The sequence below is a fragment of the Serinus canaria genome, chromosome 1 (genome assembly GCF_022539315.1).
Source record: "Serinus canaria isolate serCan28SL12 chromosome 1, serCan2020, whole genome shotgun sequence".
Classification (NCBI taxonomy): Eukaryota; Metazoa; Chordata; class Aves; order Passeriformes; family Fringillidae; genus Serinus; species Serinus canaria.
In genome coordinates, this window is record NC_066313.1 from 25,360,004 (window position 1) to 25,378,813 (window position 18,810).

Consider the following 18,810-nt stretch of genomic DNA (forward strand, 5'->3'; position numbering starts at 1 on the left):
GACCGGCGTCGGCAGTATTCCTTAAAAACCCAGATGGACGAGCTGAAGAAAAGCAACGGATGGTGCATCGAGTGGCCAAAGCTGCTAGAAAACACACGGGAAAGGAGTCAGAGGACGTCTGCTGAAATCTTAAAGTTCTTGACGCAGGAGTGTTTCACTCTTCAGCTTTATTTTCCACGGGAAAATTAACCATGTACTTATAAGAAAAAGACTTTTTGCCTTAATTTTAAAGAAAGGCATTTTGCAGCCGCGATCAGCATTTTTAGAGTCTATATGGCCATCCTGCAGTGTTTAATTTAAAACACACGTTTTTCTTGCATGCTCCTATGAACCAGCTGTACAGATAGTGCAAATATAAGCAAAACCAACATGACATTCTGTGTAAGCCCTGCTTCATTTAATAATCCTCTTAGCATGTTTGAAAAACAAAAATGCAGCTAGGAATGAGTGGCTAAATGATAAAGAATTCCCCTTCATTTGTTGCCCATTAAGACTTCCCCTTGCTTTCTGGAATTGTCTCTATACTCCAGTAAAAGACATTAGATCAAGTTAATAAGCATTGTTTTGGAAGAATTTGCCCATTTCAGTACAAAATGGGTACAATTCACTCCATGGACTGCCCGAATTACTGCGGAGAAATCCAAACCCCTCCACAGACTGATCCCACAATGGAGTTGCTTATCTGCCGTGTGGAAGCCAATGACAGCACATGCACAGGAGAAAACAAGGAGGGCACTTTTCCACACCTTGGCTTGGAACAGCTGTGACTTCCCAGCTGCAAGTCTCAGGAGGGAAGGAAATAGCAGAATGACCTGTTACCAGATTGCAGCCGTCTCCAGGGACAGAGGTGGAAAAGATTTTTTCCCGTTCTTTTCCTAGCCTCGAATGAGGACAATGCAAAATTAGCCCCTAAAGGGAAAATTCTGGCACGCATTCTGTGAATGAGGAAATAGTGGTTTTAATGGTCTATTTCAGGTTTAGCACTTGCCATGTGAGTGGATGAGGCACATCCTTCAATCTTCCTGGAGCTTCAGCCTTCCAAAAAACAAAAAAGGCAAAAAACCAGCCCCACTTCTCTAGAACTACATAAATGTCAGAAAAATCCCTGTGAACCTTCACATTTGACTCCTCCCAAGTTCAGGGAGGGACATCTCACAGCCCACTGCACGTTTGACATTTGCACCAATGTCAAATGCATCACTGCACATCCAGTTGCCAGCTTTCACCAGAACTCCAGGTCCAGGCCTCCCTCCATCCCTGCCACCTCCCTGCAGCCTGCCAGGTCTCCAGCGCTTCCTGAGGTCCTGTGGCTACGGACTAAGGCCCAGAGGGACTGAGGCCACCCTCCGGTCACACAACCAGGGGCTTGCAGCTCATCTGACAGCCCAGCTGCTTCACTCCCAGCCTGCAGAGCTGTGTTGGGCTTGCACAACCAGGTTTTGGTAGCGGGGGGACGACGAGTGGCTTCTGCGAGAAGCTGCCAGAAACTTCTCCCGTGTCTGGCAGAGCCACTGCCAGCTGGCTCCGAGGATGCACCGCTGCTCACGGCCAAGCCCATCAGAAATGGTGGCAATGCCTCTGTGATAAGCTATTAAAAAAGGAAGGAAAAGTTATTGCGCAGATGTAACTGCAGCCGGAGAAGAGCAGAGTGAGAACATGTGAGAGGAACAACTTCGCAGACACCAAGGTCAGTGGAGATGGAGGGGATGAAGGCGCTCCGGGCACCAGAGCTGAGATTTCCCTGCAGTCATGATGAAGACCATGGTGAAGCAGGGTATCCCCCTGCAGCCCATGGAGGTCCATGAGGATGCAGAGATCCACTTGTAACCCACGGAGGAGAAGCCCCATGCTGGAGTAGGTGGATGCCTGAAAGAAGGCTTTGACTCCGTGGGAAGCTTGTGCTGGAGCAGGCATTTGCCAGGGACCTGCAGACCCCTGGAAAGAGGAGCCCGCACTGGAGCAGGTTCCCTGGTGGGACTTGTGATCCTGTGGGGGACTCACGCTGGAGCAGGCTGTTCCTGAAGGAGTGCACCCCGTGGAAGAGCGGCTCTGTCGGAGCAGCTCTGTTGCCGTGGTAAAGGTTCACTTAGGCCAAGTCCGTGGGAGGGACCTGCCGGAGGAGCAGGGAAGGACCGCGCTCTCTCCCTGAGCAGCGGCAGGAACGAGGCGTGACGAACTGACCGTAACCTCCATTCGCTCCCCCCCTGGGCCGCTGCGGGGCGGGAGGGTCGGAAGGGGAAAGGCGGTTTTAAGATTTTACTTCTCATTATTCTGCTCTGATTTTATTCGTACTAAACTCAATTATTATCCCCAAGTTCAGCCTGCTTTCCCGGTGACGGAAATCAATTTGTGATCGCCCCCGGTCTCTGTCTCAACCTGTGAACCTTTCGTTTTACTCTCCCTGCCCTGCCCACTTGCGGCGCCGGTGAGCGAGCCGAGCCTGGGCCCGTCCCACACACTCCCACGGAGCTCCCGTTCCTCCCATCCCGCGTGGAAGGGGCGGGAACAGCCGGGGAGCGGCGGCGGTGATTGGGCGGAGGGCGGGGAGGGGGTGGAGCCCGGCGCGCGTGCGAGACGCTCCCGGCGGCTCCCGCGCGCTTCCCGCCGCCGCGTCGCCACGGCAACGGCGCGGCCCGCGCGGGCTGTCATGGCGGCGCCCGGCGCGGCGGTGAGTGAGAGGCCCGGGCGGCTCCGCGTCCTCCCCGCCGCCCGGCACTGAGATCCCTCTTCCCTCCTTTCCCCTCGCAGGAGCAGCGCTGGCTACGGGCGGCTCGGGACTTCGTTCGCCGGGCGCTGCCGGGGCCGGACGGGCAGGAGGCAGCAGCGCTGGAGGCGGTGCTGCGGTGCCTGCGGAGCGCGGGCGGCGGGACGCTGCCGCTCGGCTACAGGTGACAGCGGGGCGGGGGCGAGGGGCTCCGGTGCCCACGCGCGGCCCTCCGGTGAGCTCGGCACGGCTCGTTCCGGCGCCATGTGGGAGGGATGCTGTCGTGCGCGGTAACCGCAGGCGTTTCTTTGGCCTCGGCGCGGCCCCGCCGCCCTTGCAGTGTGGTTAGGCACCGTCTCCGCCTGTCTCCGGTAGGCCGGGCGTGCGACCGAAGCGGGGCATCTCGCCGGGGCCGGCTGCCGCACCGTACAGCCTTTGCACGGCAGCTCCCCGGCTGGATCCTGCCGCCCCGCACGGGAGGATGCTCCTGGTCTCCGGACCTGTTGGCCAGCTGAGCTCAGCGTCGGAGTGTTGGCTCCTAAAAAAGGGGAATCTAGGATAACATGGTCCATATTTTAGTTGCTAAAAGGCTTTTGGGTGCTCACCATCATGAAAAACATGCAGCTCGTTGAGACCTATCCATATTGGAAAGTTTGGCTTGTCTGGATCTGTTTCTTTCTCCAGCTTGTGGGAGAATTAAAATCTCTGGCAAGACCAGTTTTGGGAGAAAAAGTCAACTGGAATTGATTAGGGGTTTGTGACCTTTAATAGTTAATAAATGCAGGTGATTGATCTTTCACACCAGCTAAACTTAGTTCATTTAAGCCATATTTTTTCCTGTGTATTTTATGACATTTAAACCAGACTTTGGTTCATACTCAGAAGAACCTATAAAGAAGAGTTGAAGGTACTTGGTATTTATCTCATGTGAGTCTGTGTGCAGTGTACTACATCCACAGCTAACCACCAAGCTCTAGAGCACAAGGAGAGACTCTGTTTGCTTCTGTATGTCATAACCATGAGCAGGTGTCCTGCTGTAGTTTGGGTTTCTCCCAAAAAGCACTCAGCACATTTGACAAAAACACGAGCAGCACTGTGCTTTTGTGGATCATAGGTACAGTATTATTCCTGGTGGTGCTCTGTCTCTGAAGACGGAGCAGTTTCAGCTAATGGGATTTTCAACTAATCCCCTGTTCATTTCCCTGCAAAATGCACAGCATAAGTACCTGCATAAATTGATGTCTTCTGATTAATTTTTCTATATCCAATTACTGTTTATTGCTGATTCAGACTCATCACTCATCCGGACTAGTTTCTTGCTTTGAACTTTTGATCCCCAACTAATCAAGTGAAACTCTTCAAATTCACACCCTTTGAATGTGATTATGTCCTGCTACTGAGCAAGTGGGTATTGTGACTAGAGCTCCAGTTTCACAACCTAAAATTGTCAGTGAAGCTCACTGGAAACCGGTACCAAAATCACAGGCTGGAGAACAGTTTGTGTTGGCTCTTCTGGTTTTGATATTAGGGTACTTTGTAAACTGAGTTCTTTGTACATACTGCTATATTCTTGCTTTTTACTTTCTTTCTTTTTTTCCAGTTTCATCTCCATCTCTGACCTGCAGCACCAGCAGCACATACCGTGCTGCAGCCATCTGAGCTGGAGCACTAATGAATTTAAGGAATGGTCTCATCAAGGACAAGGTGCTTTACACATGCAGCAGACTTTGCCAAGGACTTACCTGATCCTGGTTGGCTATTTAGCAGATGGAAGGCAAGAAAACAAAGAAAAGCTGGTAGATGGTTGCCTATATGTGAAGGACAATACTGGGATAATCCCATGTGAGGTATGTCCTCTTTCTGAGGGGTTCTCTGTTTATTCCCACTTCTGGGGCAGTGTCACAAACCACCAGGGGCTTCAGGTGTTCTGCCAGAGTCTAGTGAAGGAAGTAACACGTCTCTGTAACAGGCAGGAAAAGAGCAAGCTCACATCCTGGGCAGAGGATAGAACATGTGAAATGTGCCTTTGCTAGGAGAAGAAATGCTGAATGTACTGGCCTGGAAAAAAGACAGCCAGTACAGTTCTGTTCTATTCACCACAGTACAAGGTGGCCTGGGACACCTTTCCACTCTTTGCTGAATTCCAACTAGTGGAGCAGAAATAACTTTCTGGAGAGCTGTACTACGTGTTCAGTGATGCATTGATGACATACTTTCAGGAAATAATAGCTTGCATGACAGTTGACTTAAAAGCCTCCTAAAGGTAATTGCAAGTGGAATTGAGGTAACAAATAACCCCTACACAGGTGGTGACAGAGCATTGAAGTTGTGCCTTCCAATGAGACAAAGTCTAGAAAAACGTTGTATTGGTAAGAACTTCTAACTGAAAACACAGGGGCAAAAGAAAGCAGGCAAGAATTTTAGAAAAGTAGTCTGAAAATAACCAAGCCTTTCATTGAATTAATTATTACCTTTCTGTGAGGTTGTGGCTATAAACAGGAAGTGCTAGCTGTAGAGTTCAGCATGTCTGTGGCAGGTTTGCATCTGGAAGGACAGAAGTTCTCCATGCAAGGTAAGAGACTGGGCAGAAAAACCTGCACTCATTTAGTGATGAAGCCTGGCAGTAGGAGAAGAGTTTGTGATGCACATGCAAGGGTGTGTTGATAATGAACACTGTAAGTAGTGCTGAGAAAACAAACTGAAACTCATCTCAAGCTTCAATCTCATTATCTTTTGGTTTAGCTCTTGCACTTTGAACTGGACTGGCTGGACTCACTGTTTGTCTTCCCGAGCTGGTCATATATCCCACAGACAGACCAGAGTGCAGCAGGGTACTTGGAAATCCTGGTGGATCCAGTGCCAGTGAGTGCCCCCAAGGAAGTACTTCACAGCATTCCAGTCACCTCCCCAGTGCCAGCTGAGCCACTGCTTACCTCCAGGTAAACACCTACCATGCCCAGCTCCTCGTAGCACTGTTGCTCTGGCTTGGTAGGTAACACAAAGAGCACTTGGCCTAGAAAGAGACAAATTCTATTTCTACCACATGTGAAGCACAGCAGTGAGTGATGGAAGTAAAAGTTCTACAACAAAGCCACTTTTCTTGAATCATCTGTTTCACAGGAGTTTATTGGAAGTTTTTGTTCTGTAATTTGAAAAAATAGGATGAATTTTAAGTATTTCTAGATGTAATTTCAAATTATAGAAAGAATATTATAACAGTGTTGATTCACCTGCCTTTGAGACTAAAATTCACTCTTTTGAGTAGCACAACTTTTTTTTTTTTTTTTTTTTTTTGATCCTCCAGTGAACCAAAAGTAAACTTGAAAGTAATCCTGCATTTTGTTATAGTGTTAATATGTGTCACTGGTCAAATTCTTATCAGATTACTGACATAAAAGTGCCAGTAAATGTCAACTAGTAGAAGTAACTGTGCTTTAGTTTACAGGATGTGAAAATGAACCAATGGAATTGCAAATCTTAGTAAGTTGATAATGTCGAGTTGTGCTAGATCATGTTTTATCTTCTTGAGTAGAGAATTCCTGGTGTAATTTAATTACAATAAAATGTCACTAATCATGCTGCTTTCATTTCTTTGTAGTAATCTTTTGGTTTTATTTGGTTTATCTGCTTCTAAGAAAGCAATTTTAAGCTTAACTATTTGATTTAGTTCAAGGGACCTTTCTAAACAAGAAGACTATTTCCATATTTCAGTATATGTTCTCAGACTTTAACATAAAGTTCCTTTTTTATTGACTGATATCTGACCAATTTTCCATGTTACAACTAAAATGTTACAGTGAGGTGCTGGTACTACTGTGTGTCTACTACTGGTTGGGGTTTTTCTAAAGTCATAAAGTTAGATAATTGTTCAGATGTTTTGGAATCAAGAATGGTTTTGTTCAGAGTAAGTGGGATGGTTATATTCAAGTCCAGTAGGAGCTGAAATGAAAATTACAAGCATAAATTTTTTTAAAATTACTTCTTTTTTTAATCTCTTGAAACGTAGGTTGGAAACAGCAAACAGAATTGATTCAAGAAATATCATCTCTTGCATCTCATCTGCTTTCAGTTTTGCTGCTCTTTCCCTCTGTGTCAAGTTTGTTGGAAAGACTCCATTGTTGCTTTCAGGCCTCTTGTTCATAGGCTTACAGCTTCCACAGTGTCATGTTCCATGGACATATGAATCCCAGTTCTGTTTTCTGCAGAAGAATTGCTTGTGACTTTTTTCTTCTCCTTTAGACCAACAATTAGTTGCTTGTTTGTGGTAAAGCCTTTTATAACCTGCCTGTTGTCATGGAGTGTGTGAATTTGTTCTCTTTTCCTTCTGTCTTCAAATACTAAAATATCAAAAGGATTTAGTGTAGGAAAGTTAAAGTACAAATTTTGTAGTCAAATATTGTTTTGAAAACCTCTCTGAGAGATTGACCATATTGCTTCGTTGGATATGTTATTCCCGGAAAGTACATGCTGCATATTGGTTTATTTTGCTTTTGGGATGCTTTTAAGCTTTCTTTCATCTCTGATTTCAGTTGCCTCTTCAATTGCCCTCTAGGATTCCATGTAAGAAGAGATCAAAGTTTACTGTAGCAGGGGAATTGACCAGACTTGGGCCTCTCCTTCATGTTCACCACAAGACATTCTTCTTTCTGTTTCTGAAGTGCTTTGCATCTGCTGTTTGTGCCCCTGTGCTGGTGCAAGTAAGTCCTTGGAATTTTGCTCACAAATTCACTATCTGGATCTGTGTATGTGCTAGCTGATTAATTCTTTGAAGCTTGCCATTGATTTCCCAGTTTGATTTATTCTTCCTTTTACTAGTGATATCTTTTTAATTGCACCCAGTGTACAATAGTTTTGGTATGTAAGAAGTCTAGTTCTATGCCCTGCCAAATTACAGTCCTTCTCCCTCATACAGTTGCAGTGTCCCTGAATGTCTCTGAATGTCTTGCAGATACAGTCCTTATGCTAAGAGTATGAGGCAATCCTCTGGGTGGAAAAGGGTTTTTTGGGTGGGATTACTTAGGTCGGGATGAATTTTTTTCACTGGAGTTGATGCTGATGTTGCTTTTGTTTTTCTGCTCTAGAAACCCAGCCAGCTGCTGTGGCATCGTGTCTTCCAGCTGGGTCACAGGTACACAATCACAGGCCTGAGTATGTCCAGCATGAAGAAATCTGGACAAACGATGTTCGTCACCAGTGCTTCTTCCTGCCTTCTGCCCTACTGTGCAGAGCAAGTGAGGGAGCAGCCACTGAACAGTGCTTCACAAGGAGAATCCACTCAGTCTTCTTCCCTTGAGACTGCTGAGCAGCTCAGTTGCTCCTTGCAGCTGGGGGCTGAAGAGGAGAGGCCAAGACCAACCAAAGAGTCCAAGATCATCTCCTATGTGGTGAGGGTTCATAGACTTAGCCTTCACCCACTCATGCACTGGCATTTCAGCTCCTGGCCTGCAAGAACCATTATTTTCATCATAAGTTTATTTTCTTACTGCTCAGGCCTGTGAGTCTCTTATATTTTGTGACTCTCTACAGTCCTCTTGCTTTCTGTTTGCTTTCTATTTAGGGATTTGTCACCAAAGTACTCAATGTCCAAGCTGGTCTCTTTTTACTGGATGACCAAGTCTGCTTGTGCCTTGCTTACCAGCCACTGCTGAACTCTGCACAGGGCCTGCGACCGGGAGCTTGTGTGGAGGTAAGTTGAGATTTGCAAGGTCATAAAGAATTCCGTGGACAAGACTCAGGCCTTGGGCATGGCTTGTGAGTGTGTAGGTCAAAGAAGGCTGCAGGAACATGGGAATTATTTCAGCAAGTATCTGGAACAAAACTGGAGATCTTGTTGCCTGGACTCAGTCATGAGAGTTGATATAATTATGATCTGATTCCTCCCTAAACTGTGCTCTCGATGCCTCAGGCTTGATTATATCTAATAGAGTGAGAAAGGATTTAAGGTGGTGTTACAGTTTTGGGGAGTGGTGGCAGACTTGCTATCCCTTCTCTTACACTCTGTCTGTGTATGCCAGCTCATCGATGTCCACCTCCTGCAGAAGCCTCTGGCATCCTTCCCTTTCACTGTACTCGGTGCTTGCCTGAACAGCATGGTTGTGCTGAAGAGCTTCTCAAGGCTCAGCACCCCCTACCAGCCACTGGCCCCTTCGGGAAATCTCTGCTTACAGCTGCTCTTCCGCTTCAGTCTGGGAATGCCGCTGTACCTCTGGCTGGTGAGCCTCCTGGAGACCTTTGAGGAGAGGTGAGGACAATTCTTCTGAAGTCAGGCTGTGCCTGAATGTGCTTTGTAGGTTACCTGGGTGTCTTCTAGACCAAAGGATCACAACATTACTGTGATTGCATAGTACAAGCAGCAATTGCTTCTGGTTTATTGGCCTAAGTAAGCCATTTATCCAGACTTCACATCGTGTCCAGTTGCTTGTTACCTTGGAGTTGCTCCTACGAGAAAAGCCAGTGCATTTTTCAAGTGCAGGTGAGGTAAAGGTCTTGGGAAGCTGCAGTGCTTCTGAGCATTTTACTCACATAATCCTGCCTGGAAGGCTTTGTCCTGAAATACAGAAGCACCATAAGGGTGTCTGCTTGCCAATGTGGTTTGTTTGGCAGATCAAGGTGGGGCACTGAGGCTGAAGCTGGAAACTGGTGCTACAACTAGATCATAAGTGATAGAAAGGCTCTTGTGTCCTGACTGTGCACGGAAGCAGCAGCAGCTGCTCAGCAAATCACTTAAAGATATTCTGAGTGTTCCCAGGAGTGTGATAATTTGTTTTAGAGTCTCTGTCTTGGCAGATTTTCCCACCCATGCTTACCTCCAAGTCTTCCAGATGGCTTCATGCTCTCCCTGACACTGCACTCTGTTTGCAGGACAGCTTTGGGCCAGTTTCTGGGTTTACTTCTGGCTTCTGTTAGTGAAAATATTTGTGTTTGTTCTGAAGCACTTATGGTTGATCACTGTGACTGCTGCCTTGGACTGTAAAGTATATACATTTTACTCTCAGGCAGCAGTTTATAGAATGCTCAGTGTTCCTGTACTTTACTGGCACTGTGGAATTTTTACATGCTTCTAATAAAACAGCTTCAGTTTTGCCTTGGGAATCATGCTAGCTATAAGTTTCAGGTTTTATTATCTTTTCCACGTTCTTAAATGTGATTGCTCAGTCCTGGTACTGCTTAAAAATTGTGCCAATGAGTGCTATTTTTTTTCATTTGTGTTCACTTTCTGTCATATTTTGGCTGGTAGTGTGATCACTTCCAGCCATTCAAAAGCAGTAAGCTAAACTTACAAAATTAATTTTTCATGAGGGAAATGGAATAAGAATAGTCCGTGTTTGTATCTGACTTGAGTTTTTTGCATTCTGTGAAAGAAAGCCAAGTGTACCTAACATGAGTAATCATATCATGCCCAGCCAAAAGGCATGGAGATCCATTTGTGTGGCTTAGAAGGAGATTATATTCATGTTATTTGTTTCTCCGGCCATTTGAGTTTTGAGATTTTGCCAGTCTCTTAATTTCTGTGGATTTTCCTGTTCCTTGTCTGCCCAACATAATTTGCATTTGCCTTAAATGCTCTATTTTTTAATAATTTCATGTTTTTTGTGATCTTTTTAATTCTCGTCCTATACAGTATATTCACTAAAAACAAGCAGGAGTCCCTGACTTAGATGCAAGACTCACTAAAATGCAAGGTCTGCCTGTGCTTTTAATGGTCATAACTTCTTTTCAGGTTTTCTTGTTTCTTTGGGCGCCGTCGATTGCTTAGCTCTATGCACCAAAACCCTGGAGCTGCTGAAAAGTTCCTTGTCCCCCTTCTGCAAGCTAGGGTGCCAGAGAGAGAAGAAGCAAGAGATATTTATAATGAAATTCTGTCAAAAATACACCAGTGTCCCCTGCAGAAAGTGAGTAAATGTTCTTTGAGCTGTTTCCTATTTGTCTGATGGGAAGAAACTCAGCTGATTAGTTCCTTCTTTCTTTTGTTCACAGTATTTGACTCTGAACCCTCCATGCCAGGCCCCATCTCTGTCTGCAGTTTGCCGTGTGGCAGAGCAGAAAAGCTGGGAAGGCTTCAGTCCATCACAGTTGCTTTCCCCCTTGGAGGCACAGCATATGGGCACCCAGGAGCTCAATCGCAGACTGGCCTGGTCCTACTGCACACTCTCAGCAGAAAGTTTCCAGCCCCAACTGGTATGTGCCTCCTTCTCTTTCCTATCTGTGCCTTGAGAGCTCCTGTTGCTCACCATGCCTTCCAGCACCCTGTCCAGTGCATGCCTTTTCCTCCTGTTAGGGAACAACACTGCTTTTCTCACTGTGGCGTGTTGAAAACAGACTGAATTTGAGTTGCTGCTGCACACACTTTGATTTATGGCTTTCAAGGATAGGAATTATTTGATGCTCTTTGCAGCTTCCTTTCTGTTGTAGATACTCCTGGGTGTGCTGAGGGTCTCCTCCAGGAGCAGTTCCCTGCTGCTGCAGGACAAGAGCAGCGCACTTCGCTGTGTGATCTCCCGTAAGGATGGCAGCCCCTTTGCTCAGACTGCTCTCATAGGTATGGCCCACTAAACTGTATTTGAGGGCTGAGCTTTTGCTTTTCTGCCTTCCAGCTCCAAAATAAGGAAGAAGAGACATTGTGTGGAGATGCTGAACTGTCACTGCCTGACCTCATGACTTTAAAATGAGGATATTGACCTTACTGGTTTTATGTTCTCTTTTTACTTAGTTCTTCTCTGATGTGTTTGCAGGATCACTCTTGCAGGTGGAAAACTACCAGCTTGTAGTGGAGAGATTCTTTAAGACTGATTTTCCCTCCTGGGAGCACCTGGAAAATCTGGAGCATGTGAGAGAGAAAAAAACTAGGTGAGTCCCTTTATTCAGTGTGCAAATAAAATCATCACTTTCCAGTTCCAGTAATATTTTGGACCATGGTAAGCCTTCTTACCAGCATAGCATTTCCATGCCAAAGCACCCATTCTTTGCTATTTGCGTAAAATGAGCTCTTTCTCAGTATCAAAGCCACCATCTCCCTTTTTTTCAGAGTACTTGCAGCCTGGGAGCAGCCCTCCACTTCACTCTTTCCCACTGCTCCTGCTGAGTACCTGTGGGGCACTCACCAGATGTGTTTTTCCCAGATAAGTGTTTGTTTAGGATAGCCACGTGTCAGGAATAGGGAGTTTCACTGTTACCATTTGTCATTTCAGTGTCTATGTGCAGTTCTACTTGGAGGATGTGCAGGTTCTCTATGCTGCTGAAGAACAAATCCAGAAAGGCCTTAGGAGTGGAAACAGCTCCTCTTTGAGGAATAAGAAAGATGGCAGCGCAACATCTGAGCTGGAAACCCCAGAGGCAAAAATGCGGAAATTGGAGGATCCCAAGGCAGATACTGGCAGAGATGAGAACTGTCAGGGGGGCCCAGGCAGCCCCAGAACAACGAGCTGTGTATCTCACCTGTTCTTGGTTACCCAGAAAGAGGGTCTCATGCCACGCAATTACCAGCTGCCCGCAGAAGGAGATAAAGAAGCTCATGAGCTGCAGCGTAGTTTCCAAGCCACAGTGCTGTGGCTGGGCAGACCACAGCTCTGGAGTCACCCCAGAGAAACTGGGGACCTACTGGAGCTGGAGGAGACTGGCTGTGATGGAAAAGGGGGTGTGATGCAGCAAGAGGTGAGGCAGCTTTTGGGGTGTGGTTTGATAAGTTTGGAAGCTGGTTCCTCTCAAGTGAGCCTGTGGGGTAATTTAGTATCAATGGGAAAGTGATTTGTGTTGGGTGCCTTTGTGTGTTTGTGCCAGCAAATTCCTTCTTGTACCCCAAGCAAGTTCCATCTTCTCTGTCACCTTCCTGTAAATGCATCTGCCTTCTCTTACTCTTGGTGGTGCTAACCTTACTTCTCAATCAAGACACCCTCGGGGCTGGGCTTGCTCTCTTTTTACTGTATTTTTCATTCCATACCTAACAGTTCTCATCACCTTCTCTCACTCTCTCTTGTCCCTTCCCCCGGCAGGCACTACTGCTGTTTATGGGGAGGTCTCTGCGATGGTTTCCATTCCTGCACGTGGATGGACTGTATCGCTTCACTGTGCCCTGCTGCTCGGTAAGAGACAAGCTGTGCTGTTCTCTCTTGGAGACTTTTGCTGAACTGCATGTGGGAGTCAAGGAGTCAGAGGGTGACTAAGCTGTTTTCAAGGTTTGGAATTTCCTTCTGCCGTTCCAAGAAACTGGTTTCGTTCTGTGTTTGATTAAAATTCTCAGAGCTCTGAGTTCAGTGGATTTTTTTTTTCTTTTGTAAACCATTGTTCTTCTCTTTTTTCCTGTTGAACTTTAATCTCCTTCATTCTAATAGTCATCTGCCTTGCCTTATCACTCTTATCTCAGGACCTGGAAGTGTTCTACAAGCTCTGTTCTCCACCTGTGCCAGCAACATTCCTGAGCCGGCCATCGTGCCCCCTGTGCCTGCTTGTCCAAGATAGCTGGCACTTAGAGCATGAGACCTGGATCTCCAGTCTGCCTGAGCACCAGGTATGCAGTGCCTTATTGCACAGGGCTTTCACAGGCTACTTGTAGGTCTCTCCAGAACTAGCTAGAAATTATTAGTATACAGTTTCTTGTTGGTGAGACTGTTCTGCTCTAAGTTCCATCAGAGCCTGCTGCTGGGCTTCATATTTTCCTGCTTCAGAATTCATCTGGAGAGGAAGCATGAGTTGCTTGACCTAGCTCTGAGCACGCAGAGCTTGTCTTTTCTGCTCTGGCTGGGGATGCCTGTAAACTGCAACCCATCTGAGGCTGTGTCTCCCTCACTTCTAGCTGACAGCCCTGTCAGTGCTGACAGGCATGGACCAGAGAACTGCCTCCATTCCAGAAGTGCTTAGCAGCAGGTATGTTGGTCTGCCCCAAATTACAATTGCCTGTGTCTTAGGGAATGGCTCTGGGGTGATTTTTATTGGGAAGTGCTATATTAAAATGTAATGAAATATCCACCTTGGGAATATGGTTTGGAAAATCTGTGTGCAAGTAGTTCAGACTTCTCCCATCCTGATTATTGAAGCTAAAGGGATTGTAGGTGACAAAACTGCAAAATGGTGTCCAGAAAATGGTTTGGCTCCTGCTGGTGTGGACTAAGTCCCAAAGGTGTCTGCCAAATTCCTGTTAGAAGTGGAAATAAGCACAGCAGGGAAAATCAGACTGAATGTATATTTTGGTTTTTTTGTTTTAGATTTTTTTTAGCATACCTTGCTCAAACACATAATAAACTTAGAAGCTTTTCTGTTCAAAGCATGTTTAATCTGGGGTGATATGTATGTACACTGCATTTTTCACCAGTGCTTTATGAAAAACTGTGGGATTTTTGCTTGGCTTCTTCATCTAATTCAGAAAAACAATAGGAGTTTAGCAGAGAGGAAGGCTGTAGTTCCTTACCCTTCATCTTCACTGCTGAGCCTGAAGCAGCAGAAAGCAAGGTAAAGGGGCCTCTTGTCCCTGGGAGGGGTAGGCTGCAGCAAGCTGCCCTCAATCCAGTAGCTCAGGTGCTCAAGGTCAGGTTCCCCAGAAACTGGACTTAACCAACAGTGCTCCACTTTGTTGCAATCTTGAAGTCAGTCCTTCTTCCACTCCCTTTGTCTTCAGGCAGAACAAAAATCCTGGTCTGCTCTCAGTTTCACAGGTTCTCTTGTTTCTTTCTGTGGTGAGATCGTGGAGAGGACCTTGTGTGCCTCTCCCAAGAATGAGAAGCCACCTGGCCATCCAAAGCAGACAGGTAAGATTGTGGCAGCCTGTTGAGAAGCAACAGATTGGTTCTCCTCTCTGTTTCAGAGAGCCAGTGCACTTGACTGAGTGTGCTGCTTCGTCTGGGAATAGCGGAAGTATGCCAGGATGTTGCATCCTGTTTCATGTCAAAGGGCTTGGAAACTGCACACTGTGTATGTGGAGATGGAATGGGAATGCAGATCCAGGAAACCTGGGAGGTGGAACAGTGATAGCCTGATCACGATGGGAAGAAAAGCCCCTCTAGCAGGCCCAGCTCAGTGGCAGGCCATGCTGCCTGTGTGAGTGAGCTCATGCTCTGTGTGGTTCTGTGCCTCCTCAGGAACTCTGCTGTCCAGGGATCACAGTGTGAAGCTCAGCATCTCAGCTGCTCCAGGCTCCCCTGTTGGGGTGGACATTTACATTACTGCCACCTACCTGCAGTACCTCAGGGGCTTGCTACCCGGAGCCAAGATCCTCTTCCAGAACTTGGAACGCAAGATCTCAAGGTGCCCCTGTCTTTTGAGCCCTGACCTTACTGTCTTTGAAACCAGCTCTTAATCTGACCTCCCATGTGGACTTGTTCAAACATTCATCTCTCCCCGTCCCTTACCATAAATTATTTTCCTACCATGTTACAAATGAAGATCAGGCCAGCCATCCCAAGAAAACTTGAGTGTTTGGTTTCTGCAAGCTCTTTCTGACATCTGCTCTTTCATATTGCAGATTCCATAATGTTTATTGCACATACATTGCCTCCAGCTGTGTGAGCATCCTATCTCTGCCAGCTTCTCACCTGCCTTTTCCTTTTAGGTAAGTGTTGGGTCTGTTCTCATGATAGAGTGTCCAAAGAAAGACTTCTATGTTCCAAGCTTCTCAAATTGCTATTTCTTCTAGTCCTGCAGGAGAAGCCACATCCCCCTCACTAGTGTTTCTATCCAGCTTGAGACCTCAGCTGCAAAACGTGGCCCAGGCCCAGATTTTATGCCACTTGTCCTGTGTACTGACTGTGTGCCTGCAATGGGTTTGCTCACTTTGCAGCTGTATCTTCAAAGAGGTATTCAAGCTTCCACAAACATAATTTGGCAGAGGTCTTGCAGATTTTTTACTCTCATACATCCTTTGCTACCATGTAGAAGAAATGAGAGTTCCTATATCAATTGCAAACCCTCTTTCCAGTGTCCGAGAAGAGCTTGCATATTAGAAAGGGACCAAAGTAATAACTGATGAGAAGTGTGTATCTGATGCCAGGCAGGCTAGCAGCTAGGACTGGGGGTGGAGTGAGGACACTGAAGAGGACAATCCTACTCTATTAATGCTCTGCTCTTCCCATGTTCACTGCTATTGGGGATCAGCACCTTGCAACAAAGTGATTTTTCTCCCCATATAAACTTTTCCCAGGGCACTCCTTGGAAATGCAGTGAAATTCTTTACACTTTTCCTACTTAATTAGAGATGGATTAAAATAAGCAGTGGCCCTTCCCCTTCTCACTTACACCCATACGTAGCTGTAGCTTTGTTCTTCCTTCAGGGGAGGTGCACTCGACACAATCCTCCATGTCCATCACAAACAGGAGTGAGGCAAGCCAGTGCACGGTAAGTGCTGTAGGGATTGGGTGTGGAAAGAGGGGGAAGGAGGGAGCAAATTACACCACAAACTGGAGGGGGAAAATCATATAAAGAATGGGATGTGGACACAACAGCAAAGGTGGAGTTATCACATCTTCTGAGATGTGAACAAACTCTCTACTGAGATGTGTTTTCTGGGGTGTGACCCTTGTGAGGGAGCAGGTATTGTCCTGCCCTCCTAATCCCAGCCTGCCTGCTCTCTGCACAGGGTGCTGGTGGAAGACGGAACAGGTGAAGCTGTGGTGCTGTGCAGGAATGAACATGTGGCAGCAGTGCTGGGCCTGAGCCTTCTCGAGTGGGAAGCTGTGCAGAACTGTGTGCAGACCAGGGGCAGTGTGTGCATTCAGCATGGGGAAGCTCCTGGAACAGGGGTGAGTGGGCTATTCCAGCAGCAATTGCAGCCTGCTGGGCTCAAGTCTCGGCTGGACAGGATTTCCCTTGGCTCTGGGTGTTCCAGAGCCTCCCTGCCTCCCACTGAAAACTCCCTGGCAACACACTCTTTCCTTCCTCAGTGTCTAGAGGAACCTGAGGATCTTGTTGCTTGTTACCTAAGGAGTCTTTGCAGAAGTCCTCTCATATGTCGCCCTATCCTGTTGGATTTCAGCCTAGACAGGAAGCCCTCCAAGATCCTGCAGCCTGGTAAGCAAGTACTGCTGGCTTTTCTAATATTTAGTGTGGGAAGGAAGGGAGGAGGCATTCCACCAGGCTGGGGAAGGAGAGGTGCCTTCACTGCCCATCATAGCAAGATCTTTGAAGGATTTTCATGGAATTCTGTATTCTGTAATGTAGGACTAAGTTGTGTCTTAGTAGATCCATGGTTATAAAAATAGAGAAATAATATTATGGAAATTCCTAAAACAACATAGGATAAATTTTTCTACTTCACACAGAAACATAAAACTGTTCTTGAGAAAGATTCCCAGTCCTTGTCTTGGACAGGAATCTGATCAGCCAGAGTTACTGTGCAGGCTTCTCAAATCAAGTGGGTTTTGACTGTAGATAGGACAGCATGTAGGGTCAGCTGCAGGCCTGGATATCCTCACCTGGAAATCAGCACTGAAGTGTTTTGAATTCGTGAGTGCTGAGTTCTGAGCTCAGGCTGCCACAACTGTGCAATTGCTGTGTTAGGGGAACATTCTTCACACTAATTCTTCACACTGTTTGCACACATACCTGGAGCTTAAGTTTGAGTGCAGGTGCTCTAGGGGTTGATTTGCTAAGCTCACCAGAGCATGCTCTGCAGTGGAAACTTTCTGGCTGTCATGTACACTGTCTGTAAAGGCAGGTTGCTGATACTGGTAGAGGATACAAAGCTCAGAGCATCAGCTCTGTGAGCACACAAGTCACAGCATTTCACAGTGTAGAATGTCAGGTTGGAGGGATGCTGGCAAAATGCATTCCTCTGCCTGCATCCCAGAGTCATTCATCGTGCTGTCCTTTGAGGTTTAGCAGATGCCAAGCAGCTGCTGCAAGGCCTTCCCTCCCCCAGCAGCTTGTGCAGCTGTGGGCTAGAGCAGAGACAGAGCCCTGTACTGAGTTGTATCCTTCTCCTGCAGCTCCCGTGCAGCTGCGGAATTTTCGCTGTGGCGAAGTGGAGTTCGTGTCACGAGTGGGGCCTCGTCTGAGCCTGCTGTGCCTGAAGGTGGAGGAAGTGGGACAGGATGCCTTATGCTACCTGAACAGCCAGAGGATGAGCAGGACATCCAGTTCCTGTTGAGTGGGAGCCACTGCTTAATATCTCTCCAGTGGGAGAGGAGTTATGGAAATACCTACTGCGATCAGGAGCTTTTTAAATCTCCTTTCCAGTGGGAGCACAAGCCTGTGAGCATAGGGTGAAGGGTGCAACCAAGCAGCTGCTGTGTCTTGTGGAATTCCTGAATGGTCACTCTGGGCCATTGTCAGTGACTCTGAGCTACATTTTGGAAGAGAGGTGTTCAGTGCTTCCTATGTGACAGCTCTTGCCTTGGGCCTAGGGCACACAGTGTGTGCATTTTGTGTGGTAGTATCTACTAAATAAAGGTATGAAAATATTACTTAAAGAACACTGTATCTGTTTTAGTATCTATTTTAGTATTCAGGTTTACTTGCTATATGGTGACCATTAACAAAACTATACAGTTCCCACAGGGTATGGTCTTCTTAACCTAATTGAAATAATTAAAATTACATTTTTTAAGTATCTCCTTCAAGAAAAGAAGAGAAGTGAGTATGCTGCTGTTTAGAGACTAAATCACAGTGCTAAATGACAAGATTATCTGGGCATTGTTTTGCAGTTGATCAGCAGCAGCCTGAACATTAGGTGGGGGCTGGTAAGAAGACGCAGGTACCGAGCTCTGATACAGGCAGTGGTTTTACTGAGCATGAGTGAAGTATCTTCCCTCAAGGCCTGCTGTCCACTTCTGAGACCAAAGTGTGAGTGGCACAAGACCTGATAGATGCCACCATTCAGTAACGTTGTGCAACTCCATCATAAAAGGTTGCCAAAATAGCTTCAAGCAGAAGTCTTTGCAAATGTTGCTGTGACAGCCTTACTTTCTGTGGGTGCTTTCTGCAGAACAGAAAAGATTTTACTAAAGCTTCTCTCCACCCTCCAGAAAGAAAGTAAAACAAAACCAAAAAAAAACCACCTCCAAAATAAACTGTCTCAGCCTGAGGAAAATGTTGACTGTAAGTGATAAGACAAAGATTAAAATCTGGTTAAAAAGTGCAACTGAAACTAGTCCTGTAATATGAATAACACAGTAGCAGACAG

General features: G+C 46.5%; 1 protein-coding gene across 2 annotated transcripts; it reads left to right on the forward strand.

Annotated features, from left to right (window-relative positions):
* Window positions 1-82: 82 nt before the first annotated feature.
* Window positions 83-18,100, forward strand: CTC1 (CST telomere replication complex component 1). Of its 2 annotated transcripts, none has more exons than XM_050972560.1 (24): window positions 83-1,687; window positions 2,749-2,888; window positions 4,305-4,551; window positions 5,447-5,643; window positions 7,257-7,401; window positions 7,786-8,088; window positions 8,262-8,390; window positions 8,719-8,945; window positions 10,425-10,596; window positions 10,682-10,882; window positions 11,117-11,243; window positions 11,437-11,551; window positions 11,893-12,355; window positions 12,694-12,783; window positions 13,065-13,208; window positions 13,494-13,564; window positions 14,342-14,442; window positions 14,773-14,938; window positions 15,156-15,242; window positions 15,327-15,486; window positions 15,961-16,025; window positions 16,267-16,429; window positions 16,571-16,697; window positions 17,615-18,100. In XM_050972560.1, the coding sequence occupies exons 3-24, from the start codon at window positions 4,420-4,422 to the stop codon at window positions 17,773-17,775; spliced, it is 3,546 nt and encodes a 1,181-aa protein (XP_050828517.1). In that variant the 5' UTR covers window positions 83-1,687; window positions 2,749-2,888; window positions 4,305-4,419; the 3' UTR covers window positions 17,776-18,100. The 2 variants fall into 2 exon arrangements, with proteins under 2 accessions (XP_050828517.1, XP_050828513.1); XM_050972556.1 differs by lacking the exon at window positions 83-1,687 and adding an exon at window positions 2,633-2,668.
* The last annotated feature ends 710 nt before the right edge of the window (window positions 18,101-18,810 follow it).